Source organism: Lithobates pipiens, unplaced genomic scaffold (assembly GCF_037356315.1).
Source record: "Lithobates pipiens isolate NorthernLeopardFrog02 unplaced genomic scaffold, aLitPip1_a1.2 Scaffold_16, whole genome shotgun sequence".
Lineage (NCBI taxonomy): Eukaryota > Metazoa > Chordata > Amphibia > Anura > Ranidae > Lithobates > Lithobates pipiens.
The window spans coordinates 341069572-341096268 of NW_027507748.1; the positions used below are offsets into that span (position 1 = coordinate 341069572).

Consider the following 26697-nt stretch of genomic DNA (forward strand, 5'->3'; position numbering starts at 1 on the left):
TGAATACACGCTATTTGCATGTGGTCTTATTTATGTGTATTTATAGAAATTAATACACCTAAATAAGACCACATGCCAATAGTACTTGCCTACTGTCAGGGCTAAATAAGAATAGAATAGTATGCATTACCATTTTAATTTTTATCTTTCAGGTTTTGGTGGAGGAAAGTATGTCTCCTTTGAAGACCGCCACTGGCATCACAGCTGCTTTAACTGCACTCGTTGCTCATGTTCGTTAGTGGGGAAAGGCTTTATTCCAGACAATAGTGACATTCTGTGCCGTGACTGTAATAGTGACCTTTAGGCTTCCATCTTCCAGCTCATGGGTGAACCTCCTTTGTCATGGACCCATATAACCCCTTGAAGAAGCAATACAATGTAGATTGCCCAGCTGAAAAACAAATCTGTAAACAGGCTTTTAGAGTTTACACCAGTATTTTCATGTACTTTATATTAATATTGTTGTATTTGTATGTGCATCGCCTATTTTATTACTCCTTGGGGTTAATAGTACATTTATTTTTTGTATTATGCCATAAATGATGCTGTTATTACTCAGTAAGAATGTTATATTAGGTTTTCTTTGTTTTTTAGTTTTTTCCTATCTGAAGGGAAAAAATTTCTTTTTTTTTTTTACTTCAAAATATAGTGCTAAAAATATTTCATGTGTCACATTTCACGGTTATGAAAAGTCAGTCAGGCAGCTCACTAGGAACCAGATAACACTGTGGAGCAAAATGCCTTGAGTCGCTGAAAATACCTACTTGATGAGTTTCACTGTCATGATATGATCAAATCAGCCTCTTGTACAGTATGCAATGTTCCCAGTTATTCTGGCAAGGCAACAGATGGTTTGTAAATCAATAATTGTGCTTATAAAAATTGTTTGCTTCAAGAACCAGTGCTACTTCTTTGAGATAAAATATTGATACATACTAGCAAATGACACAAACTACCCATAAATAGCATAAAAAACTGTTAAAACGTTGGATAGCAGAAGAAACAAGTTTCTGATTGACCATAATCCATCCATCCATCATATGCCAAGCTCAAGCTACTTATGTAACTGAAGAAACCCAAATAAAAGGAGGCAGCCCCAGGGTGTGATGGCAGGAAAACCTGAATAACATGGAGGTTGAGGTACATTTTGATACATTTTTTTAAAAAGTGTTAAAACAAACCAATGGAAAACACCTTTTTTAAAGCACGAATCTTGCCAAAACTTTTTTTACAGTTCCAACAGAGCGGCAAGAGTCAGAACATCGGTAAAGGTTTTATTTATGACTTTATTCTTGCTAATCACGGACACACGATCCAAAAATCGGAAGACCAATTGTCCAACTTTTTTTGCTTGCTAATTGCAAGTAGAAATATTAAATGGGTTACTAAAGTTACGAAAATTCTCGTACAACAGAATAAAAATTTGGAAGTGATGTAATGTGTTTTTGTGTATTTGTATTGTATTTTTGGACGTCAACTGTACTGATTAAATGAAAATCATACGATCTGGTATCGTATGAGGAACATTTTCGTGCTTGTTCGATTTGGATAATATCGGATGAACTGTCATGATCGGCTCTCGAAAGCTGTACTAATGATCAGATTATCGTATGATCACTTCGAAAGCTGTATGTTTCATATAATTATTGGATCATGCGTGTACAGGCCATTAAGTACCTCTCACAGTGTTCAATCTGGATCCAGCTCTCGGTTTTTTTAAGATGAATGGAAACTGAACCACAATGTAGGTCTATAAGCTGGCTGTTTATGTCTGCAAAAAAAATAAAAAATCTGAAAAGATTTTGCCTCCTTTTCCATTTTTGTGGTCATCATAAATTGGATGTAAATGGATGACATTGGTTTATATTATGTCAGTGTTTAGGCCAGAAACATATTTTTGGTTTATACTTAAAAAATAAAAAAACGGATGAAAACAGATGTAGAATTTTTTTAGTTTGCATGCATTTTTTTAATTAATTAGTTTCCATGATGAAGTGAATGACGCTCTTGCAATAGGACCTTAAGATTTTCTGAAGAACAAGAAATGAAAGGATACGGGTGTGAAGAAACAGAGAGCTGTAAGGAAATAACTACTAAATAAATGTGCTTCTGTTGCTGTCTCTGTCGCCATCACAGAGATGGGAAGCATGGGTATATCCCTCCAGTAATAACCTAGACAAATAAAATAGAAACCTGCCCGGAGTTTCAGTCCTCCTTCAGATTTTGGTTGGAGTTTGATGTCAACTGTAGACACAGCATAGTTTTGTGATAGGCTTTTGGATATTTAAAGCTTTTCCAATTTTAAGTTTGAGAAAAATGAGGCCGATCTTAATAATTAAGATTTTCTTTATACAAGATAAGGAGAACTACAGTAATTTTTGTTTTCTCTATGCAATTCCATTTCTTCTACACAGTAACCTATAGAACGAAGACGTCTGTCACTAAAATACAAACAAGAACAGATTGCTTGTTCGTAATCTATTTCCCACAGCAGAACATTGGTTTGCAGAGGGCGGAAGCTAAGCATGATCAACTTCAGTTTTATTTCTCCTCTGGTACCACTTCCTTTTATCAGTGGTGCTACACATCCCAAATGCAGCTTAAAAAAAAGAAAAAAAAAAAGAGCCCCAACATTCAAAATCGCTGACTTCTCCAATGTATTGCTATCGTAACTGGTTGCACTGGAAATCCAACTGACATGACTCTATAGCTTGATCAAGTTACTGAAAGTATTTTTCAGTGATGATTAAAGTCCTTTTCCTTTTTATAGTTGTACTTCATTTAGATTTTTTTCTTGTTCCTTTTTTTTTTTTTTTTTTTTTTTTAGGTTTTCAAATATAAACCTAAATAAATTGTGTTCAGGAAGACATGGCAGTGACAAAAAAAGTAGCTTTGTTCTCGTTTTTGAAACATGGTTAATGTATTTACTGAGCTCATGTTGATATTTTTGATGGTATGGAAATGATGTGTAATTATGGCTAGCAGGTAAAATGATGTAACGTTTATTTTAGCATTACATTTCATGCTAGTGTGAAAGCAAGCTAGAGATATATTGCAATGTGTCAGCATGTCAGTGCAGCTGCTACTTGTCAGCTTCCTGTATAAAGAATCATTATTCTCTATAATGAAACTTACACTGCTGAAAAGTCTTCCTTGTGCTGTGTGTATTGCTGTGCATTACAGTCCTATTTTGTCACATGTAGTGATAAGCAAGCAGTCTTAAGGCTGGTACACACGGGCCAAATATGGCTGGTTCAACAAAAACCATGCAACATTCTGCCAGTGTGTGCAGCAGCCTGTCCGAAAGAAGCTGGCCAAATGTCTGGCTTCTGTCGATTGGGCAACAGCCAACCGGCATCCAGATGGCGCTTGCAGCCAATGGTTGCAAGCAGTGACTGGTGTGTTCTGGTGGGGTGGCTGTCCCACTGTCAGAACACAATAGCTCAATGGGGAGATCACTGTACTAACATCACATAGTACAGCAAGCTTCTCCTTTGTTCAACCAAAAAAAAAGACTGCTTGTGTGTATCAGGCATTATCTGATCATGACACCACAGTACCTATAATCTTTAGATAGTTACTCTAGCACATATTTTCTATACTGGCTAATCTACAAATATATCACGCTGTTCTTTTTGATCTTACATTCTCTTGGCACTTTTTTCAGCGTTCCTATTAACTTAAAGTGGAGTTCCACCCAAAAGTGGAACTTCCGCTTTAAGGACTCCTGACCCCCTGACATGCCACACTTGGCATGTCTTTTTTTGGGAGGGGGTACCTAGTTTTGACAGCCTAGGCGACTCGAGCAGAAGTTCTCCTCTCCCCCTCCCACCCTGCAATCTTCTGGGACACGTCACAGGTCCCAGGAGATTGCCCGGCCCTTCAATGAGACTCGTGCAGTGAGCACCCGGCTGTGAAGCTGTAAGCTGTCACAGCCAGGTGCCCACACTAGTGATGCCAGAGGCGGGAGAGAGGACCGAGGCCTCGGGCAGCTGGATCGTGGGACATGTGAATGTGTGTTTATTAAAAGTCAGCAGCTACACTTTTTGTAGCTGCTGACTTTTAATAAACACAGAAATGGCTGGAACTCAACTTTAGCATTTAACTTTGGTGACCTTAAATTATTGACTTTTTTTGCACAGGCCTTTTCTGGTTTCTCTACAGCCTCCTTGCAGTATATTACTGTTTTTTATAGCTATTACTTTGTCTGTATTCCTCAACCCTTGATGATCACTACCAAATTGCCAACAGGCTTTGGACTGTGTCAATGACCCTGTGGTTGACCTCATTCTGACCTGCTTTTGACTTCTTGCCAACTAAAATTCATTATGAAAGGACTAGGAAAAAATGGCTAGTGATTTATTGCTAGCAGTCTGTTTATGGCTACAGATGGAAGATGGTACCCTATGGCTTAAATCCTATGGTTCATTCTATTCAGGTTGCATTTATTAGCAAATAAATTGTACATTTCTCCTATAAAGTGTGATTAATCTCCACTACCATGGGTAGCCATTTGTTCCATCTGTGTAGAGATCAGTTGCTACCCCTAGAATTTCATTACTAGGAATCCTGCCATGTAGCTTAGCCCTTAGAGAGATATTCCAAAGCGTATGGTCAGTGCCAGGGGCAATTCTTCTTACCCTCACAACAGTGTAGCTTTCTAAGCTGCAGAGGTCTAAATTGTGAACTTGTTAGTAGTGCATACTGGCTTTGATTTTTCTAAAGACCTTTCCCTTTCTGAATGTGATGAAAATTCTTATTGACAAGAATGCCCAATTAGATGCAAGGGAAAACAACTGTATATCTTCACATTATTTACTAAGCCAGGGGAAGTTTCCCTTGCAAAGTGAACAGCCTATACGTCTTGGATAAATCAACCCCACGGTGTTCGGTTTTGGGGGGGAAAATGTCATACTGGGGGTATTGTTAAAAATAAATAAATAAAAAGAATAAATTCTATGGGTATGCTTGTCTGGTTGCAGTTGTTCTGGTTCTGCACATGCTATTCTAGTATTTTTTACATTGTCTCAGCTTTAGATGCAATATTCTGTCATTTTCTGTATGTGCTTAATTTAGTTAGGAGCAGTTTAGAAAAAATAAAGCACCAATCAGATTTGAAGGTTTAGTTAAAAAAATAAAAATAAAAAAAAGTATATTTTGTATACCATGCTTTCATTTTTATATTCTCACATGTAATAATAATGTGTACTTTTGTCTGTTTCACAATGGTATATACTGTCTGTAGCATAATATATAAAATACAATTATAGTAACACACTTTTTGTGTTGACCCTGTCACTGCAAGTAGAAGTCATGTTGTATTGCAGAGCAATGGTTAAGGCTTCTACCACAGCAAGGTCCTCTGTTTAATACTATGCATGTTTTTGTTTTCCTATAGCATTTATTTTATCATAAAGACTTTGATGCAGGCTTATCAGAGTTTACCAAGTTTTGAGAAGAGCGATAATCAAAGTTTTTGTGTGTGTGTGTGTTTTTTTTTTTTGTATTTTTTATTTTATTTTTTATGTATTCTGTTTCTAGTATAAATCGTGCTTTTTGTTTCCTTAAATTGTAATAAAATGTTTCAGCTGAGATTTCCAAACAGAGTGTTCATTGACATTTCCTGCAATTTAACCGTGGCTGAATAATTTTGTGTCGCTTTTATCTGTAGCAGCGGAAATGGCAGGTATGCTAGTAAAACCGTTTTAGAACGTGTAATTCTGCTAATCTCAAGCAGGATATTCTAAATGACGCATAATGTAGACACTTGGCAAACTAAAAAAAAATACAAAAGACCTGTAGAAGTGTACCTCTATCCTAAAGCCGAGATCCTGCATGACTTCATTGCGGCTTGGTTTGCGACTTCATTGCCAGAAGTCCACGCATGTTGTGATGAAGTCGCTCAAAAGTAGTCAAGGAACCTTTTTTTCGAACCTAGCCCTGCTTTAAACGTCTCCACAACTTTATCCCTGACCTGTCTGGTATGTTCCTTGCTGTTTGTTCACAAAGGTTCTCTAACAAACCTCTGAGGTTATCAGAGTTAAAGGGGGCTGAACACAAATGCATGCCACACTTTTCAGATGTTTGTTAAAAAAAAAAAAAAAAAAATTGAAAACCATTTATCATTTTCCTTCCACTTTATTATGTCCCAATTTGTGTTGGTCTATCACAAAAACTTCCAATGTAATACATTTACGTTTTTGGTTGTAACGTGACAAAATGTGGAAACTTTCAAGGGGTATGAATACTTTTTCAAGGCACTGTATATCTTAGCTTGTGGCTCATCCTTCATAAATAATGCTCTGTCGGGGCTGTATTGCCTGCCCTCTCAATTTTCTACTTCAAATTGGTGGTAGACAATTCCTTCCACTTCTTCTGTTTTGGCCTCTACAATATAATGGTAGAAATATTTTACAGTTCATCAGTTCTTTTCAGGTGTTTTTTTGCTGCTCTGTTATATGCTTCAGATCTCTGCACTTTGTGTTGTGCTGTATGTTACGTACTCTGGCCCACTGCACCCAGAAGGCCACACAGGACATTACATACTTCTAATATTCTGTATGTTGTGCTGTGCATTAACACTCCAAATCATTGTACTACAGGCATACCTCACTTTTAAGTACATAATGGGGTTTATTTACTAAAGCTGGAAAGTGGAAAATCAGGCTCACTTCTGTATAGAACTCAATGAGCTTCTAACCCCAGCTTGTTCAATTAAGCTTTGGTAATAAAACCTGGAAGCTCATTGGTTTCTATGCAGAAGTGAGCCTGATTTTGCACATTCCAGCTTTAGTAAATAAACCCCAATGTGTACTTAAAGCGTTTTTTTTTTTTTCCCCTCTTATATTCACCGACCAGCATAGCTCCTCTCTGTAACAAAATGGGTTGTTAGCCCGATCACTGTAGATTACTAGGTTGTAATACAACACTTCAGAACTTTTAGTTCCGCTCAGGGGGGCAGTCCTCACACAGCCTGCCCTAGCAGACACCGTTTTATTTTGCCTAGTGAAGGAGATGCACCTAGGAACCCTGCGGGCCCATAGGTCCGTGTTTTTTGATGCAGAAGCTTTGCTTTTTGCTCAAGATAGAAGATCACAGGATCATTCATCAACAGCCGGCTGGGTGACAGGCTGGTTCACTTATCCTTGTAATCTCCCCAGTCCAGCCATCGAGCGTGTACAGGTCGCAGCTACGGCTCGGCAGGCCACGTCATACCTCCGCTCCAGAGGTGGCCGGTGAGCTTTTATGCTCCGGGGCATACATATGGCTGGGCTACTAATGTCTGGGTCACAGTATGCCGAGGCCAACAGCCACCCTGTACTGATCAGTGAGTGGGTCTGTAATGGAATGTATTCCAGCTCTTCAGGACTGGTAAGTACAGCTCTCTCTGCTTCGGTGGGGCTGAGCAGCTGGGCATTCCCTGGGAGATCGATTTGGGGGCCACCTCACCTCCCTCTCCTCCCCTGTCCCTGTCTTCCCTTTATCCCCCCTCCGGGGGGGGGGGTCACTGCATGTGTCTGCTGAGCGGTATGTGTAACCTATGCAGGGGCTCTCTCTGGACTCTCACCTGTCATGGGGGGGCTGAACGCATAGTGGTGGTCCTGGGTCTGGTGTGGGGGTCCCTGGAAGGTGCCTGTGAGGTTTTACTGTGTTGGGCCAGCGCTGTGACTCTGCAGGGGGTGTTTTATTTTCACCTCATGGCGATGTCTGGCGGCCATTTTGGGTATGGGCAGAGCAGGTTGTCTATGTGGGCTTCAGCTGCCATTTTCTGTGAGTTTTCCTATTCAGGACACTTGCAGCCATTTTCCGAAGGCCTGAGAACGTTCATTCAGTGTTCTCTAGCAGCAGCATGACATGTGCTTTCACAGCCTTGCTTCCTGTGGTTCCTGTCTGTGTACAGGACACCGGGCGGGCATTTTCCTAAAGCCAGAGCATGCTGTACAGATCATTTCAGCGCTCATTTTCACGGCTGCTGCCAACACTGTTTTTTGTCCCTCTGCGCTTGGGAACCCCTGGGGGCTGCAGGCATTGCTTTGTATTCAGTACAGAACTCCTCAGGGTAGTGAGTCCGGCAGGTAGGAGCCCCCCTAGTCAGCGGCAGCAGGAGGGTGGGACCTTTCACTGTCCTAAGTCCCCTTCAGGTGGCAGACAGGGTAGGGTCAGCATGGGTTCAGAAACTGGTGTTTCTTCCCCCGAAATCCAGGCAATTGCAAGCGGGTCACCTGCGGACTGCACAGTGCCCATGGACACCCTGACAGCGGTCCTCAATTCGTTGTTGCTAGGATAGAGGCGGTGCGTGGGAAGAAAGGTGCATTTAAAGAGGCCCCTGCCCCCCGTTCTCTGGGGAGAGCTCTGATGCAGACTCGGGCCCTGCTGCAGATGGTGACCCCTGCTCTGTCTATCAGATGACGCTGACCAGGACCGTTTGGATAGTGAGGATGAGTCCCCGTCCGGGTCCGTGCATGACAAAGCACTTGTTGGAGCACTTATCACAGCTGTGCGTGATACCCTGAAGATTCAGGAGCCAGAAGATCCCTCTGCTGATGTACTGGTCCCTTTTGGGTCCTGCAAGCCAGCACGTACACCTAAGGTGTTCCTGTATCTGACTTATTTTGACATGTTCATTTACAGGGAATGGGGTTGACCGCAACGGACCTTTTCGGTCCCCAAAACATGGCAGTGCGTTACCCCTTTGAGGAAAGCCTTCTCAAAAAGTGCTCAGCTCCTCCGGTCATGGACCCCCCAGTATCCAGGTTAAATAAGTAACCATGATCCCGGTAGAAGGGACTCCTGCATTTTAGGATCCCACAGACAGGAAGGCCAAGGCAGTGGCTCGTTCCTTGTTTACGGTTGTGGGGTCCGCCATGTGACCAGTACTGGCATCCTCACTAGTGTCGCAGACACTGACTGAGTGGGCAAAACTTTTGCATCACGAATTGGGAGAGCAACAGACTTCTCCTGTCTGTGTGGAACTAGCAGATCAACTAGTGCAAGGCCTTAAGTACGTCTGTGACGCGTCCCTGGATACTCTCCCGTTGTTATCCAGGGCTTCAGTGTCAGCTGTGGTGCTGAGGCGCCTAATCTGATTAGTATACTGGTCTGCCGACCAGGCATCCCAAAAAGCCTTGACAGATCTTCCCTTTCTTGACAACCGGCTTTTTGGAGCCGCTTTGGATGACATTATTAAAAAATGCCACTGGTGGTAAGAGTACACTACTCCCACAGGCCAGGAAGTCTTAGGAGCCACGCCGTAGGCAAGGGTCCTTTTTTTCCCGCTCACAAACGGCTTTTTCGTCCGCCCGGAGCTTCAACTAAGCGTCCCCAGGATGGCCACGGATGGACAAAAGCTTCCCTGGCACTGCAAGCCTGCAACAAAATGTGCTAACGCATGAAGGTTCGCCCCCACCCTTGTCTTCGGGAGTTTGCAGCCCGGTGTTCCTCTCCACTGTCCGACCAATGGGTTTGCGATCTAATTTCCTCCGGCTACAAGATAGAGTTTCTCTCTTGGCCACAGAAAAGATTCTTCCCCTCCAGCATACCCATTTCCCCTGTTCGCCGGGAGGCCTTCTTGTGGGCAGTAAGGGACCTGCTGATTTGCGGAGTGGTTGTACCAGTTCCGGACTCGGAACGTTTCCAGGGATTCTACTCCAAAGATGTTTGTAGTTCCCAAAAAGGAAGGGGTATGTCCAATCTTGGACCCAAAAGCCCTCAATCACTTTGTAAAAGTGCAGAGGTTCAGAATGGAATCAGTTCGCTCGGTAGTCATTGCACTCATCAAGGGGACTTCCTGGCGTCTTTCGACATCCAGGATGCGTACCTGCACATGCCCATGTGCCTGAGGTATCAAAAGTTTCTGAGATTTGCAGACGGGGAAGCCCACTATCAGTTTTTGGCTCTCCCTTTTTGGCCTGGCATCAGCCCCCCGAGTCTTTACCAAGGTGTGGCTCCAGTTTTGGCGTTGCTGCAGCAACGTGCGATCGAGATCAGGGAATACCTAGACGATCTCCTCCTGAGAGCATCTTCTGCCTCAGAATTAGAGGGGGATATAGCGATCACCATGCAGACCCTGCAAGAATTTGGATGGCTGTTGAACCTAAAGAAGTAGGTGTTGGTACCGACCCAGCATCTGGAGTACCTAGGCTTGCTGCTGGACTCCTTGGAAGCGAGAGTGTTCTCCCTTCAGACAAACTGCAGATCCGCGGGCACATTGCTGATGAACCGCCAGTGGTCGTTGCTTCGCTTTTGCATGCGAGTCCTGGGGCTCGTGGTGGCCTCCTTCGAGGCGGTACCATTTGCCTGGTTCCATACCAGAGTCCTGCAGTAGGAGCTTTTGTCAAAATGGGACAAATCTCAGTTGTCCCTGGATCGCCAGATCCAGGTGAGCCAGTCAGACTCACTGATCTGGTGGTTGAGGTCCCCGGTGATTTAGTCAGGAAAATCTTTCCTACCTCCTGAAGTGGACAGTGATCACAGACACCAGCCTATCCGGCTGGGGTGGAGTGATGGGGGTTCGGTCGGCTCAGGGCCTCTGGTCGACGGAAGAATCCAGGTTGCCAATCAATCTGCTCGAATTGAGAGCGATCAGGCTGTGCCTATCCACATGATCAATGAGACTGAAAGGACGTCCGATCAGGATCCAATCAGACAACGCCACCGCGGTGGCATACGTCAATCGCCAAGAGGGAACAAGAAGCTCAGCCGCTGCTCGCGATGTCGCTCACATACTTAGGTATACTTAATTTCCAGGTGGATCAGACAGATTGTAGTACAAGCCTACACCTTGAAGGGGCAGGTGCCCCCCTTTCCAGTCACGGCCCACTCCACGAGGGCAATCGGAATGTCTTGGGCTTTCCAACACCAGGCATCTGTCGTTCAGGTGTGTAAGGTGGCGACTGGTCATCTGTCCACACGTTTACCAAATTTTACAGGGTAGACGTCAGTGCACGGCTGATGCCTGTTTTGGCCGCAAAGTTTTGCAGGCGGACGTGTAGTTGCAATTAAAAATGCAAAAAAAATTTTTCCTGGTTTTTCGATAAAAACACAGTACTGTTTTATTTAAATTTTTTTGGGGTGATCACTCCTGTTGAGGATACCCTGATTTTAATGCACTGTTGCATTACTTCTGCAGTTTTGGTGCGGTTTTTGGGTAATCACTCCTGTTGAGGATACCCTGATTTTTGTGGTGGTTTTTCCACACACTTTTGGTGGGTAGAGTTTCACTAGTTCCCACTTGCCATGGTGGATGTAGTTTTATGCTGTTTTCCCACCCCTCGTTTGGGGACGTCCCCTTTTGTTACAGAGAGGAGCTGTGCCGGTCGGTGAATATAAAAGAAAATAGGATTTTTTGTACTCCCCATAAAATCCTTTTCTCTGTAATTCACCAACCGACACAGCACCCGCCCCTCCTTTTTTCTATTTACATTATACTGCTTGTTGACGTACTGAGTCTGCTAGGGCAGGCTGTGGGGGTTGTAGCCTAGGGACCGCCCCCTGGGTGGAACTAAAAGTTCTGAAGTGTTGTATTACAACTTTGCCTAGTAATCTCCAGTGCTAGGGCTGACAACCCATTTTGTTACAGAGAGGAGCTGTGTCGGTCAGTGAATTACAGGGAAAAGGATTTTTTTTTTTTTACAGTGAGTACAAAAAATCCTGTTTTTTTTTTTTTTTTTTTACTCACCTGCAAAGGAAAAGGCATAATGAGCTAGTATGCAGTAATACTTACCTTAGAACGAGGCCCCGATATCTGGCCCGATCCACGCCGAGGGAGCTGACATGTTCCCTCTGCGTTTCTTCCGGGTATCGCGGCTCTGGCGCTGTGAGTGGCCGGAGCCGCGATATCGGCACTCCCGCCCATGCCCGCGGGAGATTTCTTTCCGGCAGGGTCTGGCGTCTACCGGACTTCCATCCGGGAATCCCCTGTGCGCGTGCGCCGCTGCAGTCAGTGGCTTATTGCAAGGGGAATATCTCCTAAACCATACAGGTTTCGGAGATATTTTTTTTACCTACAGGTAAGCCTTATTATAGGCTTTCCTGTAGGTTAAAGTCCAAAAATTAACTATACAACCACTTTAAAAGGGGGGTATGCCTGTATGTACACTGTGCTGTAACTCACCTTTTTTTTCAGACCACTGTACTGAGTATGCGCTGCTTAAATTTACTGCCCACTGTATTGTAAAATAAATGTTCCTGACCACTGCTCTCATGTTGTGCTCAAAGCAATATAATCTGAACTGCTGTGTGCTCTTGTGGATTGTATTCTTTGGAACACACTTGTCTGTACTCTAAACTGTTGGTATAATCTGAACTACTACAATCTAAACATTGTGCTGTACTGCTACTATACTATAGCCTGCTGAATTGTTTACATTGTGTTGTATATTACATACGCCAGATTGCTGCATCTCGTACAACATACATTATATTACAAACAACTACCCCCTGTATGCAATTTGTTACTTTTTCAAGCCCGCTTTAGTTTTGCTGTACATATCATGCAGCAGACTGCTGAATTTTGTGTGCATGCTGTACATTATACACTATAAGCTGCTCCAGTTTATCACCTCTCTTGTGTTATTAAACCATTCCACTCTGCATGTTGTGCTATGAATTATATACTTCTCCACTCTGTTTACTACCACCATTACTTTTTTTATTTATTTTTTTAGGACTTTAGAATGTTACCCTAATCAAGCCTGAGGAAAATGGTGGAACTGTTAAAGGTTTAGCACTGGAAAACACTTTTTGATAGATAAAAAGTGCATTTTATATATATCAGACCAAAATGAAGGCCAAATGAGGAGGAAAGAGGGACTTTGCTCCAGATCAGGGACAGTCCCACGAAATCAGGGATTGTTTGGAGCTATGGATAAACGCACTTATTGTGAAAAAAAGGAAATCCCTGCAAATAAATGCTGTTTGCAACTCTTACCCAGTCTGCCATTGTCTATAGCCTGCTGGGTGAACTGGGATTTGTGATGTTTCAGTGGTGCACCTGGTAGCCTGCACCATTATGCACTGTTAGGCCAGGAGGCACAGTCTGGCCTTTGCTGTACATGTGACGGGGAATACAAAGATTTGTTTCTAATGAAAACTCCTACAGATCCAGAGTGAGTTTATAGCAGTAAAGACTTCTGCTTTGTTGACGGCTTGTTCACCTGTACAGTGGGTTCTATTCATATGAATCCTGAAAGGCTGATTGCTGATGAAGATAAATGAAATTGTGGCAGCAACACACATCACAATGAATCAGATATTTGCATTTCAACCTGCTGTAAAAATGACATATGGCATGTGGTTATTGTGGAATAGGCATTTCCTTTCTTGCTTTTTTTTTTTCCTTCTACAAATTCGCTTTATATCTATTGTGTCTTTATTTAACCACTTCAGCCCCAGAAGGTTTTACCCCCTTAAGGCCATTTTTGCGATACAGCACTTCGTTACTTTAACTGACAATTGTGTGGTCGTGCCACAAATAGACCTTTCTTTTGGTGGTATTTGATCACCTCTGTGGTTTTTATTTTTCGCGCCATAAAAAAAAGTGACAATTTTGAAAATATTTTTAACATAGAACATTTCCAAAAAAATCAAATTTTCTTCATCAGTTTAGGCCAATATATATTCAGCTACATATTTTTGGTAAAAAAAAATCCCAATAAGCGTACAATGATTGGTTTGCGCAAAAGTTATAGCGTCTACAAAATAGGGGATATTTTTATGACATTTTTTTTTAACCAATAATGTTGGTGATGGGTGATTTTTAGCGGGACTGTGGCGGATAAATTGGACACCTAACTGACACTTTTTTTGGGGACCAGTGACACTAATACACTGTTGCTGTACTGGCAGGGAAGGGGTTAAAACGGGGGGCGATCAAAGGGTTAAGTGTGTCCCTAGGGGGTGCTTGCTAACTATGTGGGGGTTGTTCAGACTGGAGGAAGACAGAGATCAGTGTTCATGATTAGGAACACAGGATCTCCACCTCCCCCCCCCCCCCCCCCCGCTGTCAAAATGGCGATCTGCCTTGTTTATATAGGCCATTTGCTGTTCTGCCTCCCTGGGGAATGATCACTGATTGGCATCCCCTGTGTCCATTTGGCATGCGATCACGCCCACAACGCCGTGCACACATGCCCCACAGTGGCTATTGCACAAAATGACATACAGATATCTGACAATAGAGTCAACCTGCCCTGGTAGGTGGTCGGCAAGTGGTTAAAGACTATTACCCTAACATTTTCTATGCCTGATGTACCTTGGTCTTGTGTGAAAAAGTATCCTGTTCTCTTTGTATTGCTTCCTTTGTGTGAAATTCCTGGTGTTCCTATCAGTCCGTCTGCTTTTATATTAACCTCCCTGGCGGTACGATTATTTCAGATTTTAGGTGCTAAAAGCGGTACCATTATTTTGCATGAAAATTTGGCGTTTTATATTGTAGTCCTGTAATTCTTAGGAATAACTCTCTTAAATCTGTCCAAACCAGAGTCTAGCAGACATCCCGGGTATAATAAAGTTTGAAAAATGAAATCATAAATTATAATATAAATAATTGTACCAAATAATAATATAACAATAATAAAAATTATTCAATAATGTAATCAAATCAAAAACACTGAAATTTGCTCATTTGCAGAATTGTCACTGTCATTACTTTTCAATATTTGATGAAGGATCTCCGCACAAATCGCTATCCCTCAATTCTGCGAGTGATTCCAATTTATTATCACTGTTTTCTAGCTGGTCTGAAATAATTTTTGATGTAAAGGGACAGTTTTGGTTGCTATGGACAATCTCCAGTTTCCAGGCATAAAGAACAGTTTTTATAATATAAAACTGCATGCAGGACACTGGGCAGACCACTAGGGACAAAGGGGATGTGAAATATTTACATACAGCAATGTAATCTGGAAGATTACATTATACTGTATGTATAGTGAGTGTTTCACTTTTTGAATTTGGCGCTGATCTCCGTCCCCGTGCGTCGCAACGCTCGCAGGGAACGGAGATCGGCGATGTGATAGATCGAGCGAGACACGGCTCGCTCGTACAGCGGGGAGACAACGCTGGATCCGAGGGAGAAGGTAAGTAAACCTCCTCCTGGATCCAGCGATGTGGTCCCGAGTCTGGCTCGGGGATACCGCTTTTGGTATAAAAATTCCACCCCGAGCCAGACTCGGGAAGACCGTCAGGGGGGGTTAAAACGTGACCACACTAGGCATAGGTTTTTAGCTTGTGCTGGGAACTCAGCCTGCTCTACTCCAATGAACAGCCTCATCATTGAAGCCTATGAAGATAAAATTCGTACTGCATCATAGGAATTCACATCACACCCGCAGTCAACGCACACAGGATCCTTTTTTTTTCTTTCCTCGCACCAAATTCATGACACACAGATGTGAACCAAAACCATGGAATACTGTGCTTTTTACATGCCTGCGAATCTGTGTGTTCCTAAACGCATTAAACTTGCTGTAAATTTGCATCAGTGTGAACTCAGGCTCTGTTCATACCTAAGCGTTTTGTTTTCAGACAGAAAGACAGAACTTTGCACTACAAGGGCACTTGGAAGTAAAGTCACTGTAGATCCGAGGGGGACATGCAAGGAAAATAAAAAACAGCATTTTAGCTTGCACATGATTGGATGATAAAATCAGCAGAGCTTCCCCTCATTTCAGATCTACCCCTAAGATTTAGAGCGACTGCACTTTCAGTGCAATTTCAGGGGCACTTTGCACTTGTAGTGCAAAGTGGATTTGCCTTTAGTAAATAACCCCCTATGCCTTTTAAAAGCGTTTATCAATGATCAGGTGGAAGAAAAACACTTCCCCCCAAAATTCACTTAGAAGATGTCTTGGTGTTTTTTTTTTTTTTCCTTAAGGTTTTTTTAATGCGCCTTAAATGTGCGTTGACTACATCAAATACGCGGTGTTAATGCTATATGCATGTTAGTTCACATTAGTGCCAGCATTAGAATTTTTTGCTCAACTTAGAGTGTTTAGTAAGCTTCATAGCACATTGTTAAAAAAAAAAAATGTTTTTGTACATTTCACGTAAAATCTGATTTGCAGCATAACATCTATTTCTCCGACAAAATATTTTTTTCTGAGATCAGCAGCATGAGAAACAGCATTTTTCTATCGCAAAGGCTGCGGTGATGCGGCAAACAATGAGTTAAAATGAATGGTAACTGTAACAGTGCAGGGCTTATTGCTAACAGACTACAGGGTGCTCTTAAAATGGATTGGGAGCTCTGTGTTTTTCACCAAAAAAGGAAATGAAAAAGGATTTGTGAAGGGCTGGGTTTGGGGGGTGGGGAGCATGGGACACATCTGGATTTTATCCTTGTCATGGGTATTCACGGCACCATGTCTCCTCTGTGGAAGTACCCCCGGCAGCTCTCCTGGACCCATGTTACAAAGGAAACTCGATTAACCCCTTCTAAGCAACATCTAGTATGTTAAGTAACAGGATTTTATTTTTCGATTTTTCTATACTACACAGTTTGCCTAGCAGCAAATAATCAGATTTGCTTTCCTCTATAGAAAACATTTATTTTATGTAATGTATATTTATTTGAATAATTCCACGTTCTACAAACCATGCATTAAACACATTAAAATAGGCCAAAGAAAGCTTTGATCTTTCTTATCTGGCTTAATCTGACCCACCTGGAAGTCTGCAGAAAATCTGAATCATGCAACAGTCACTTGATGAGCGCACGTATTTGCAGATGTGATGACATCATCGCAGGCTGAAATTCTCGCTGTTCAATATTTCAACGGATTTTATTCTTCTGCATGAGTCAGCTGAGCCATATATACCAAAACTGATGACAGATTCATTGGTCAGCATGGACCCATTTAATAGAATGATCCTATGGCCAAGATGATGACAGATCAGTTGGTCAGCAGTGTTCGTTTTGACGTTAAATTATTTTAATTTTTTTTTTTTAATTGTTTATTTATAGCAGGAAATAGGTCCACATAGACCAACAGGTTACATACTTTCCACATATCCTACAGAGAAAAAGGCAGTACAGGTAATACAACATCAAATCTCTGCTATTGACGTGAAATTTTTATTTATTTTTTGTAGTTCTTGTCTTTTGACTAAAATTACATTTTTTTGTTTTAGTTGTATTTTAGTTATCTCAATTGCTTTCATCGTATTTTAGTAGACTCAGGCTCGGATCACACTTGTGCGAATGCGGGAGCCCTGCGAATCTCGCATCGTACCTGACTCGCACAGCCGTTCATACTGCCATATGCAAACAGCTGGGAGTGTCAATACATAGTTAGTAAGGTTGAATAAAGACACCAGTCCATCCAGTTCAACCTGAGTGAATGTCTACAATTACCCCTATCCCTGTACACTGCATCCCATTAAGATGCTCATCTATTATATAATTATTTATTTAAGGTACCCATTTAGCACCGTCAATAAATTGTTAATGATATCCCCCCCCCCCCCCCCCATTTCAGCTCGCCTATCGCACTACGAACCGACAGTTCGGACATGAATCAGATCGCACTGGGTTCCGACTCTGGCACGGATCAAAAAAAGTGTTTGAATGCGATATCAGCTATGGCTGAAATTGCAGCGCACAGACATCGCGTGTGATTTGCAGTGCCGTGTGAATAACGACCGATCTCGCACCACACAGCAGTGTGAACTGGCCCTAAATCCAAACGGGTTTAGTTCAATTTGAATGCATTATTTAAGCATTTCTTTAGAATTGCCAAACTCCATTATATACTCCTGGAGTAAAAATCTTATTATTTATTGCAGGAATATGCAATTAGCAGACCTCTAGCTGTTGCAAAACTACAAGTCCCATCATGCCTCTGCCTCTGGGTGTCATGCTTGTGGCTGTCAGAGTCTTGCTATGCCTCATGGGACTTTTAGTTCTGCAACAGCTGGTGGTCCGCTAATTGCATATCCCTGATTTATGGTATTAGGCCTCTTTTACACAGGTGGCTGTTCTGCCGCTGTTAAAAGCATGTTTTGTTATTTTAAAATTCCAAGGCTCCGGGCACAGCAAACACTTGCAGTTGTGCATTGCAATTAGCAGCGTTTACGTGCGTTTACATGCAGCTGCTTTTATCTGCAGTGGAACATTCTTGCCATTTCTGATGTGCTTCCTGTTGTTTTTCTTTCCTCTTTGCCGCTGCTATCTGAAGGAGAAATAGTACACTGCGATTACCTGCGATTATATGCAGATAGCTGCGCTAAACCGGTCCTGGACGGAGTCAAATTTTTTCTAACCGCACAGAACCACATGTAACGAAACCGCCACTAAACGCAGTGTGTGAATGGGGCCATAGGAAAGCATTGTGGGAGTTTAGGTGCGGTAGATAACTTCATCTAAAAGTTGAATTCTATCTGCCCGTGTGAAAGGGTCCTAAAGGTTTGAACATGCACTTCAGAAGTAGATTTAGCCCTTGTGATATGTAGCGTCTTTAAAAATAAAGCCAAGTTTCATAAACAAACAAAAATATGGCTTTTTGACAAACAGAAGTACAACTTTAAAATACAAAAAAATGAAAATTCTTTTGACTGTAATGCCATTGCACAAATTACCTGAATATATTACCAACATTTAATATCAAGAAAAAAAATGAAGAAAACAGAATATGCAAACTACATCCTGCATAGGTTTGAATCGGGACTTATCAGGTGTGAAAATAAATATTTTAGTTGACACTGTTGGCCAGTAATTGTTCTGTGTATGTTCCCATTTGCTGCACCAACTGGAATGCCAAGAAAAAACAAGGAAACCCTCCCTTGATTTTGTCACTCTTCCTTTCTGTTACTTCCAAAAGATAATGTTTTTGTTCAGTGCAGATAAAGCAAAGGTGGCATCTTCTAATACAGAATACAGTAAAACCTTGGTTTGAGAGCATTTTGCAAGACAAGCAAAATTTTTAAATACATTTTGACTTGATATACAAGCGATATCTTGATATACAAGTAGTGTCATATCACAACTGGGTACAAAAAACAGAAGAGAGGGGCCACTAAGTGTAGCAATATGGTTACATTTAATGAAGGTAAAACATTTAGCAACTCACATGGTTAATTATTAAAACAGACACATCTAAATATGCAGGCATCTGGGGTAAAGCTGTCCACATAGACCGTCCTCCGCACCGCCATTAATGTCATCCTTTCCAAATCACTCTACAGCAGGGTAGTCTTCCTGGTTAGCGATGGACAAACTTCCGACAGGACGTTTCCCGAACGCAAACCGCGAATACGGCCAAAAGTTGGTTCGCGGCGGACCCCATTGACTTTAATGGCAGGCGAACCTTAAAAACCTCCAGGTCATATTTTCAGCCACAAAATACTTACTAGCTGTGCACACATAGTCCCACAACATGGACACTGACATAACAAAAGTATTAAGTGAATCTGGGATCGACAACAACAAGTATTCTGTTTTTATCTGTGAAATTTTGACAATTCAGGAGCGCGTGAAGGCCATGGAGGAGAGGCAAGGTCAGGGCAGGCTATGAAGGGGGTGCAGGAGATGATCAGTGCCACAGTCAGGGCAGCGCAGTCCTGTGCCAGTGTCCCAGTGTGCCAACCTGTGCTTGAGCCCCTCCCTCTGCCTGGCCTTACCCCCACCTATGCAGGGCTCCACTGCGGTGGTCCGGAGGTGCCAGTCCAGTGCTGATCCTCAGCCATGGTGCTGGAACTGCCTGCTGATTGGCTTCTCCGCTGCTATCTCCCTCACTGTCTGAAACCAGCACCACGATAGAGACTGAACACTGACACCAGCACCATGATAGAGACTGAGCACTGACACCAGCACCGAGATAGAGAGCACTGACACCAGCACCGTGAGAGCACTCACACCAGCACCGAGATAGAGAGCACTGACACCAGCATCGAAATAGAGAGCACTGACTCCAGCACCGTGAGAGCACTGACACCAGCACTGTGATAGAGAGCACTGACACCAGCACCGAGATAGAGAGCACTGACACCAGCACTGAGATAGAGAGCACTGACACCAGCACCGTGATAGAGAACACTGACACCAGCACTGTGATAGAGAGTACTGACAGTAGCTAGCTAGTAGACTGCAGACTGTCCCTGCTCCAAACACCAAACTGTCCCTGCTAGGGATGAGCCGAACACCCCCCTGTTCGGTTCGCACCAGAACCTGCGAACAGACCTAAACTTCGTGTGAACTTTAGAACCCTATTAAAGTCTATGGGACTCGAACGTTCACAATCTAAAGTGCTCATTTTAAAGGGTAATATGCAAGTTACTGTCCTAAAAAGTGTTTGGGGACCCGGGTCCTGCCCCAGGGGACATGGATCAATGCAAAAAAAAAGTTTTAAAAACGGCCGTTTTTTCAGGAGCAGTGATTTTAATAATGATTAAAGTGAAACAATAAAAGTGTAATATTCCTTTAAATTTCGTAGCTGGGGGGTATCTATAGTATGCCTGTGAAGGGGCGCATGTTTCTGGTGCTTAGAACTGTCCCTGCACAAAGTGTCATTTTTGCAGGAAAAAAAGTCTTTTAATATCACTTGCGGCTATTGTCGGGTCCCGTAATACAGAGAACACTCAATGAGTGTTCTCTGCATTAGCCGACAATTCATTCATTCATTGATAAAAAAAATAAAAAAAAATTTAAAAAAAGCGTGGGGGTTCCCCTAAATTCAATTACCAGGCCCTTCAGGTCTGACATGGATATTAAGGGGAACCCCGTGTCAAATTTTTTAAAAAAATTGACGTGGGGGTCCCCCTAAATATCCATAACCAGACCCTTCAGGTCTGATATGGATATTAAGGGGAACCCCGCATCAAATTTAAAAAAAATTGACGTGGGGGTCCCCCTAAAAATCCATATCAGACCCTTTATCCGAGCACGCAACCTGGCAGGCCGCAGGAAAAGAGGGGGGGACGAGAGAGCGCCCCCCCCTCCCTCCTGAACCGTACCAGGCCACATACCCTCAACATTGGGAGGATGCTTTGGGGATCTGTGACCCCTCAAAGCACCTTGTCCCCATGTTGATGAGGACAAGGGCCTCATCCTCACAACCCTGGCCGTTGGTTGTGAGGGTCTGCGGGCGGGGGGCTTATCAGAATCTGGAAGCCCCCTTTAACAAGGGGACCCCCAGATCCCGGCCCCCCCCCCTGTTTGAAATGGTAAGGGGGTACAAAAGTACCCCTACCATTTCACAAAGAAAGTGTCAAAATGGTTAAATAAGACAAACACACTTTTGAAAAATTCCTTTATTAAAAATAAAAAAATAAAAAAAAGATTCCAGCGGTGCTAATCCACTCTTGCTATCCAGCGACGGATCTCCAGGGTCCAGCGATGGATGATCATATCCAGCGATGGGGGATCTCTCAGTCCAGCGCTGTCCATACATCCTTCTTCTGTCTCCACTCCGGAGACACTGCAGAGATCCCAGCGCTGACGTTTCTTATATTAGGAGGGCGGGGCCACCCGTCACCTGACCCCGCCCATCTGACGCTGGAGAGGGAAGCCAGGGGTTCCCCAGTGACGTGTGGGTGACCCCGCCCCCTCTGATGTAACGCAGGTTTCCGTTACATCAGTGGGGGCGGGGTCACCCATACGTCACTGGGGAACCCCTGGCTCCCTTCACCAGCGTCAGAGGGGGCGGGGTCAGGTGACGGGTGGCGCCGCCCTCCTAATATAAGAAACGTCAGCGCTGGGATCTCTGCAGTGTCTCCGGAGTGGAGACAGAAGAAGGATGTATGGACAGCGCTGGACTGAGAGATCCCCCATCGCTGGATATGATCATCCATCGCTGGACCCCGGAGACCCGTCGCTGGATAGCAAGAGTGGATTAGCACCGCTGGAATCTTTTTTTTATTTTTTTTATTTTTAATAAAGGAATTTTTCAAAAGTGTGTTTGTCTTATTTAACCATTTTGACACTTTCTTTGTGAAATGGTAGGGGTACTTTTGTACCCCCTTACCATTTCAAACAGGGGGGGGCCAGGATCTGGGGTTCCCCTTGTTAAAGGGGGCTTCCAGATTCTGATAAGCCCCCCGCCCGCAGACCCTCACAACCAACGGCCAGGGTTGTGAGGATGAGGCCCTTGTCCTCATCAACATGGGGACAAGGTGCTTTGAGGGGTCACAGACCCCCAAAGCATCCTCCCAATGTTGAGGGTATGTGGCCTGGTACGGTTCAGGAGGGAGGGGGGGCCGCTCTCTCGTCCCCCCCTCTTTTCCTGCGGCCTGCCAGGTTGCATGCTCGGATAAAGGGTCTGATATGGATTTTTAGGGGGGACCCCATGTCAATTTTTTTTTTAATTTGATGCGGGGTTCCCCTTAATATCCATATCAGACCTGAAGGGTCTGGTTATGGATATTTAGGGGGACCCCCACGTCAATTTTTTTTTTAAATTTGACACGGGGTTCCCCTTAATATCCATGTCAGACCTGAAGGGCCTGGTAATTAAATTTAGGGGAACCCCCACGCTTTTTTTTTTTTTTTTTTATCAATGAATGAATGAATTGTCGGCTAATGCAGAGAACACTCATTGAGTGTTCTCTGTATTACGGGACCCGACAATAGCCGCAAGTGATTTTAAAAGACTTTTTTTCCTGCACAAATGACACTTTGTGCAGGGACAGTTCTAAGCACCATAAACATGCGCCCCTTCACAGGCATACTATGGATACCCCCCAGCTACGAAATTTAAAGGAATATTACACTTTTATTGTTTCACTTTAATCATTATTAAAATCACTGCTCCTGAAAAAAACGGCCGTTTTTAAAACTTTTTTTTGCATTGATCCATGTCCCCTGGGGCAGGACCCGGGTCCCCAAACACTTTTTAGGACAGTAACCTGCATATTACCCTTTAAAATTAGCACTTTAGATTTCTCCCATAGACTTGTATAGGGTGTTCCGGCTTTTCGAATTTGCTGCGAACAGCCCAAATTGTTCACTGTTCGCTGAACAGGCGAACAGGCAATGTTCGAGTAGAACATGAGTTCGACTCGAACTCGAAGCTCATCCCTAGTCCCTGCCTACACTGAGAAACGACAGCTGTAGAATCGGTCAGCAGCACAGCAGTGCAGTGCACTATAATATGCTTTCTATATTTGAAAGAAAGTATATTATACGTGTACAATCCTATATAATGTACACCTATACCAGTCCTTACAAGGACTTTTGTGGACCTAGTAGCTAGTGATTTGCAGACTGTCCCTGCTCCAAAACACCAAACTGTCCCTCAGTGCCTACACTGATAAAAGACAGCTGCAGAATCGGTCAGCAGTCAAGTATAATAGGCTTTCTATATTTGAAAGAAAGTATATTATACGTATGTATACATAGGAATGTAAAATGGCCGCCAGATCAGGTCTATTTATAAGGTAGGGGGTATGTCCAATTGTCCATGTGCTGAAATGTCTCAATTGGCTGTCCTGTATCCCATGATGGATGTGTCATCATGGGTCAAAGTTCTTCACAATGTAAACGCATATGTCCGCCGCGCGAACAGCGCCAGAAGTCCACCGGTTTGGCGAATCGCGAATGAGCAAAATTCACCGCGAACCGACCTCCGGGCGAACCGCAAGGCCATCTCTATTCCCGGTCACGATAACAGACTGACAGCGGTGAGAGTCGGCGTTGCGGAGTACAGTCTATGTGGACAGCTTTCCCCCGGATGCCTGCATACTTAGATGTGCCTCTTTTAATCATCAACCATGTGAGTTAAATGTTGTACTTTCATTAAATGTAACCATATTGCTACACTTAGAGGCACCTCTCTTCTCTTTTATACTCTGTAGCTCCTGCTGGATTCTAATCCCCTTGTGGAGGCTTCCATTTGTGGCTGGACATTTTATGGTTACTCAACCTGGTGACATTGCTATAATCTTTTTATATGGACTATAAACTGAAGGACTTATGAATAAATGGTTGTGGAACGAATCATCCGAGTTTCCGTTATTTCTTATGGAGAAATTCCCTTTGATATACAAGTGCTTTGGATTACAAGAATGTTTCCAGAATGAATTATGCTCACAATCCAAGGTTTTACTGTATTCAGTTTTTAGCATCCACAGATGTTGTTTTTACTGACCCTAATCACCATGCCCTACAATACACATTAAGCCCTGGTTCAAACCAGGGCGGTTTTAAAATTGCACTACTTCAGTACAACTTCAAAGCAGTGCGATTTCATGTGCGGCTTGCTGATATCTGTGCAACTTCATTTAACAGACCTCAATGTAAGTTGCACTGAAAATAGTGCAGGAACCTTTTTCAAAGTCGACTTGAGTCGCAGCAATTTGAACAGTTTCAAATGGGATGAGACTTGTCATGCGACTTTAAACTATTAATTCGCACTGGTGTGAACTAGGGCTCAAGCTCTGCAGGTATATTGATTGATATATACTTGATATATTAGGCTCTTATCTTGTGCCTGATGCAGCTAACAGTTCCTATGTGCTGTGGTGATGGCAGTACCAGGACAGGTTTGTCCATCGTCCAGGGCAAGGATGTGGAACTGCACCCCCTCCCCCACTGTTAATGAAATCATAAAATGGGCTTACTGCCCTGTGTCCATTTTGCCAGCCTTCTTACTCTGTTGTGCCCAGGGCAGCTGCCCCTCCTGCCCATCCAGTCCTTTAAAGAAATATTAAACCCAAAAACCAACATTATATTGGTGCTTACCAATTCTTAAATGTGATGGCTGTATTATTTTTGTTTTTTAGGCTTTCTTTCTTCTGTTTTCATCTGTTGATCCAGCCTTTAAGTCTGTTGTTTTTTTTAAAGAAAAGCTCTCTTGCAGTTAAAGGGATGAGACAGAACATTTAACACTGGTAGGGGTGCTTAAAATGATCAACTTTTATTTATTTATGTAGAACTGACCCCCGAAGGAGCTGCTGGTTTGATTTGTGCCTGCACTCTGCTAATGAACCCCCACTGAGTTGGCTCAGTCCACTTGACACAGCTGTGGTGCAATACAATACAGTAATATATAATATATCACAATATACCTGTATTGTCCTCTCAGGATCCACTGGCTCCACCTGCTGGTAGAAAACAATACTCCACACAACGAGGTACTTAACCAAAGTATATTTTACTATATATATTTGTAGGTGATTACAGCATTTGTACTGTCATCCAACATAGATTGACAGGACAACGAACTTTGATAAGACAGCTACAAACAATATGCATATATATGGGATCTCCCCCTACTTTTATTGCTATGCGTGAGATCTCACTTAATGTACTCAGTCTTTATCTTCTGATCTTCGCTAGCTATGATAATTCCTTGTGATTTGTAATCCAAGGTTTAAAGTAATTCAAGTTGAGTTAAAGATGCTCCTGGTGTAACTTCAGTGACTATGATACAAGGCTTGAGATGCAACAGCAGATAGGCCTTATGCCTGCCTAGTGACAGTTGCTATACTCCTCCTCCATAGGACTACAGATCCCAGCAAGGCCTGTATATAACTCTGACTAGGTGCAAAAGTTAATAAACTGTGGGCCGCAACCCGCTCACCAACTGGATCGGAGCTCTGCATGGTAGCTTTGGTCCGATGATTGCAGCTTTCTTCTCTGTCAACTGGCTCTGTCACTCCATTCCACTATGCTGGGTGAACCCGGTTCTCCGATGCTCAAAAGGGTGTCTCTGGATCTCTCCAATCTGTCACTGTGTCTCTGGCACCGTCAGGTCACTCACACAAACTGTTGGAGTTGCGCTCTGCAATGGCTGTAGGCCGCTTCTTCTGGGAGGCCTCCTCACAAGTCCTCACAGGCAGGCCATGCATTCAGAAGAGACCTAAAATGGCCACTCGGGCTCCTTTTATGTCCAACCCAGCATGCACTGTCAGTGTGGGTGTCCATGGGTAGGTCACTAAGCATCCTGGGTAAAGGTCAACCTTCCAAAGTAAATAACAGTCACTTCCTGTATTCAGTCTTTGTGCTTTGTGAAAGCAATATTCATTTCAGTTTACCTGTGTTTGGCCGCTAGATGGCGCCAAATACTAAGCTATAGAATTGTCCATAGGCTTACATTGTAAAACATCAACATTACATTAGTAGGCAAAAATTATCAGCGCTACATTTATGTAAAACCTCTATCCCAAAAGCAAAAATACTGTTTGTTGTAATTGATTATAAAGTATTAGCTGGAGTCCTGCTTCAATTTGTTAGTGTATTTAAATCCAATAGTACTTAATCCACTAGTACTTATAACACTCCCTTCCTCCTATACCCGGGGTCTCCAAACTGTAGCCCACAAGCCGAATGTGGCCTTTTGCTTGCCTTTATCTGGCCCTTGGAGCAGTATTCCTTCCACTGGCACTATGATGGGGAAATAATTCTCCCACTGAAACCATAAATGGGGCACAATTCCTCCCACCCACACCAATGATGTGGCACTATTCCTCCTACTGAAACCACCAAGCCTATTGTTTATTCCCACCAAATGCAAGGGGATTTTCTACTCCCGCTGACCACAGTCTGCCCCCCCTAAAGTTTGAAGGGCAGTAACTTGGCCCTTTTGTTCTGGAAGTTTGGAGACCACTTCCCTAGACTAACAATCCTGCTGTCCAAAGGTGGCCCGTGTTGATAAAATTGTTATCAATGCTTTCAGGCCAATGAAAAGAAGAAACGATTAGCAAGTTGGCAATTTTCATTTGATGTGATTATGGCATGTGGTATAAACAAGCTCATTGGTTTTA

The 26697-nt window shown here is 43.1% G+C and overlaps 1 protein-coding gene across 2 annotated transcripts in view; it reads left to right on the top strand.

Annotated features, from left to right (window-relative positions):
* FHL3 (four and a half LIM domains 3) overlaps window positions 1-1800 on the top strand; it is an 88068-nt gene extending 86268 nt beyond the window's left edge. For both annotated transcript variants that reach the window (XM_077481810.1, XM_077481809.1), the window contains one exon: window positions 153-1800. In XM_077481810.1, coding sequence (XP_077337936.1) covers window positions 153-304 — 152 coding nt within the window. In that variant the 3' untranslated portion in view covers window positions 305-1800. The remainder of the gene's footprint in view (window positions 1-152) is intronic.
* The last annotated feature ends 24897 nt before the right edge of the window (window positions 1801-26697 follow it).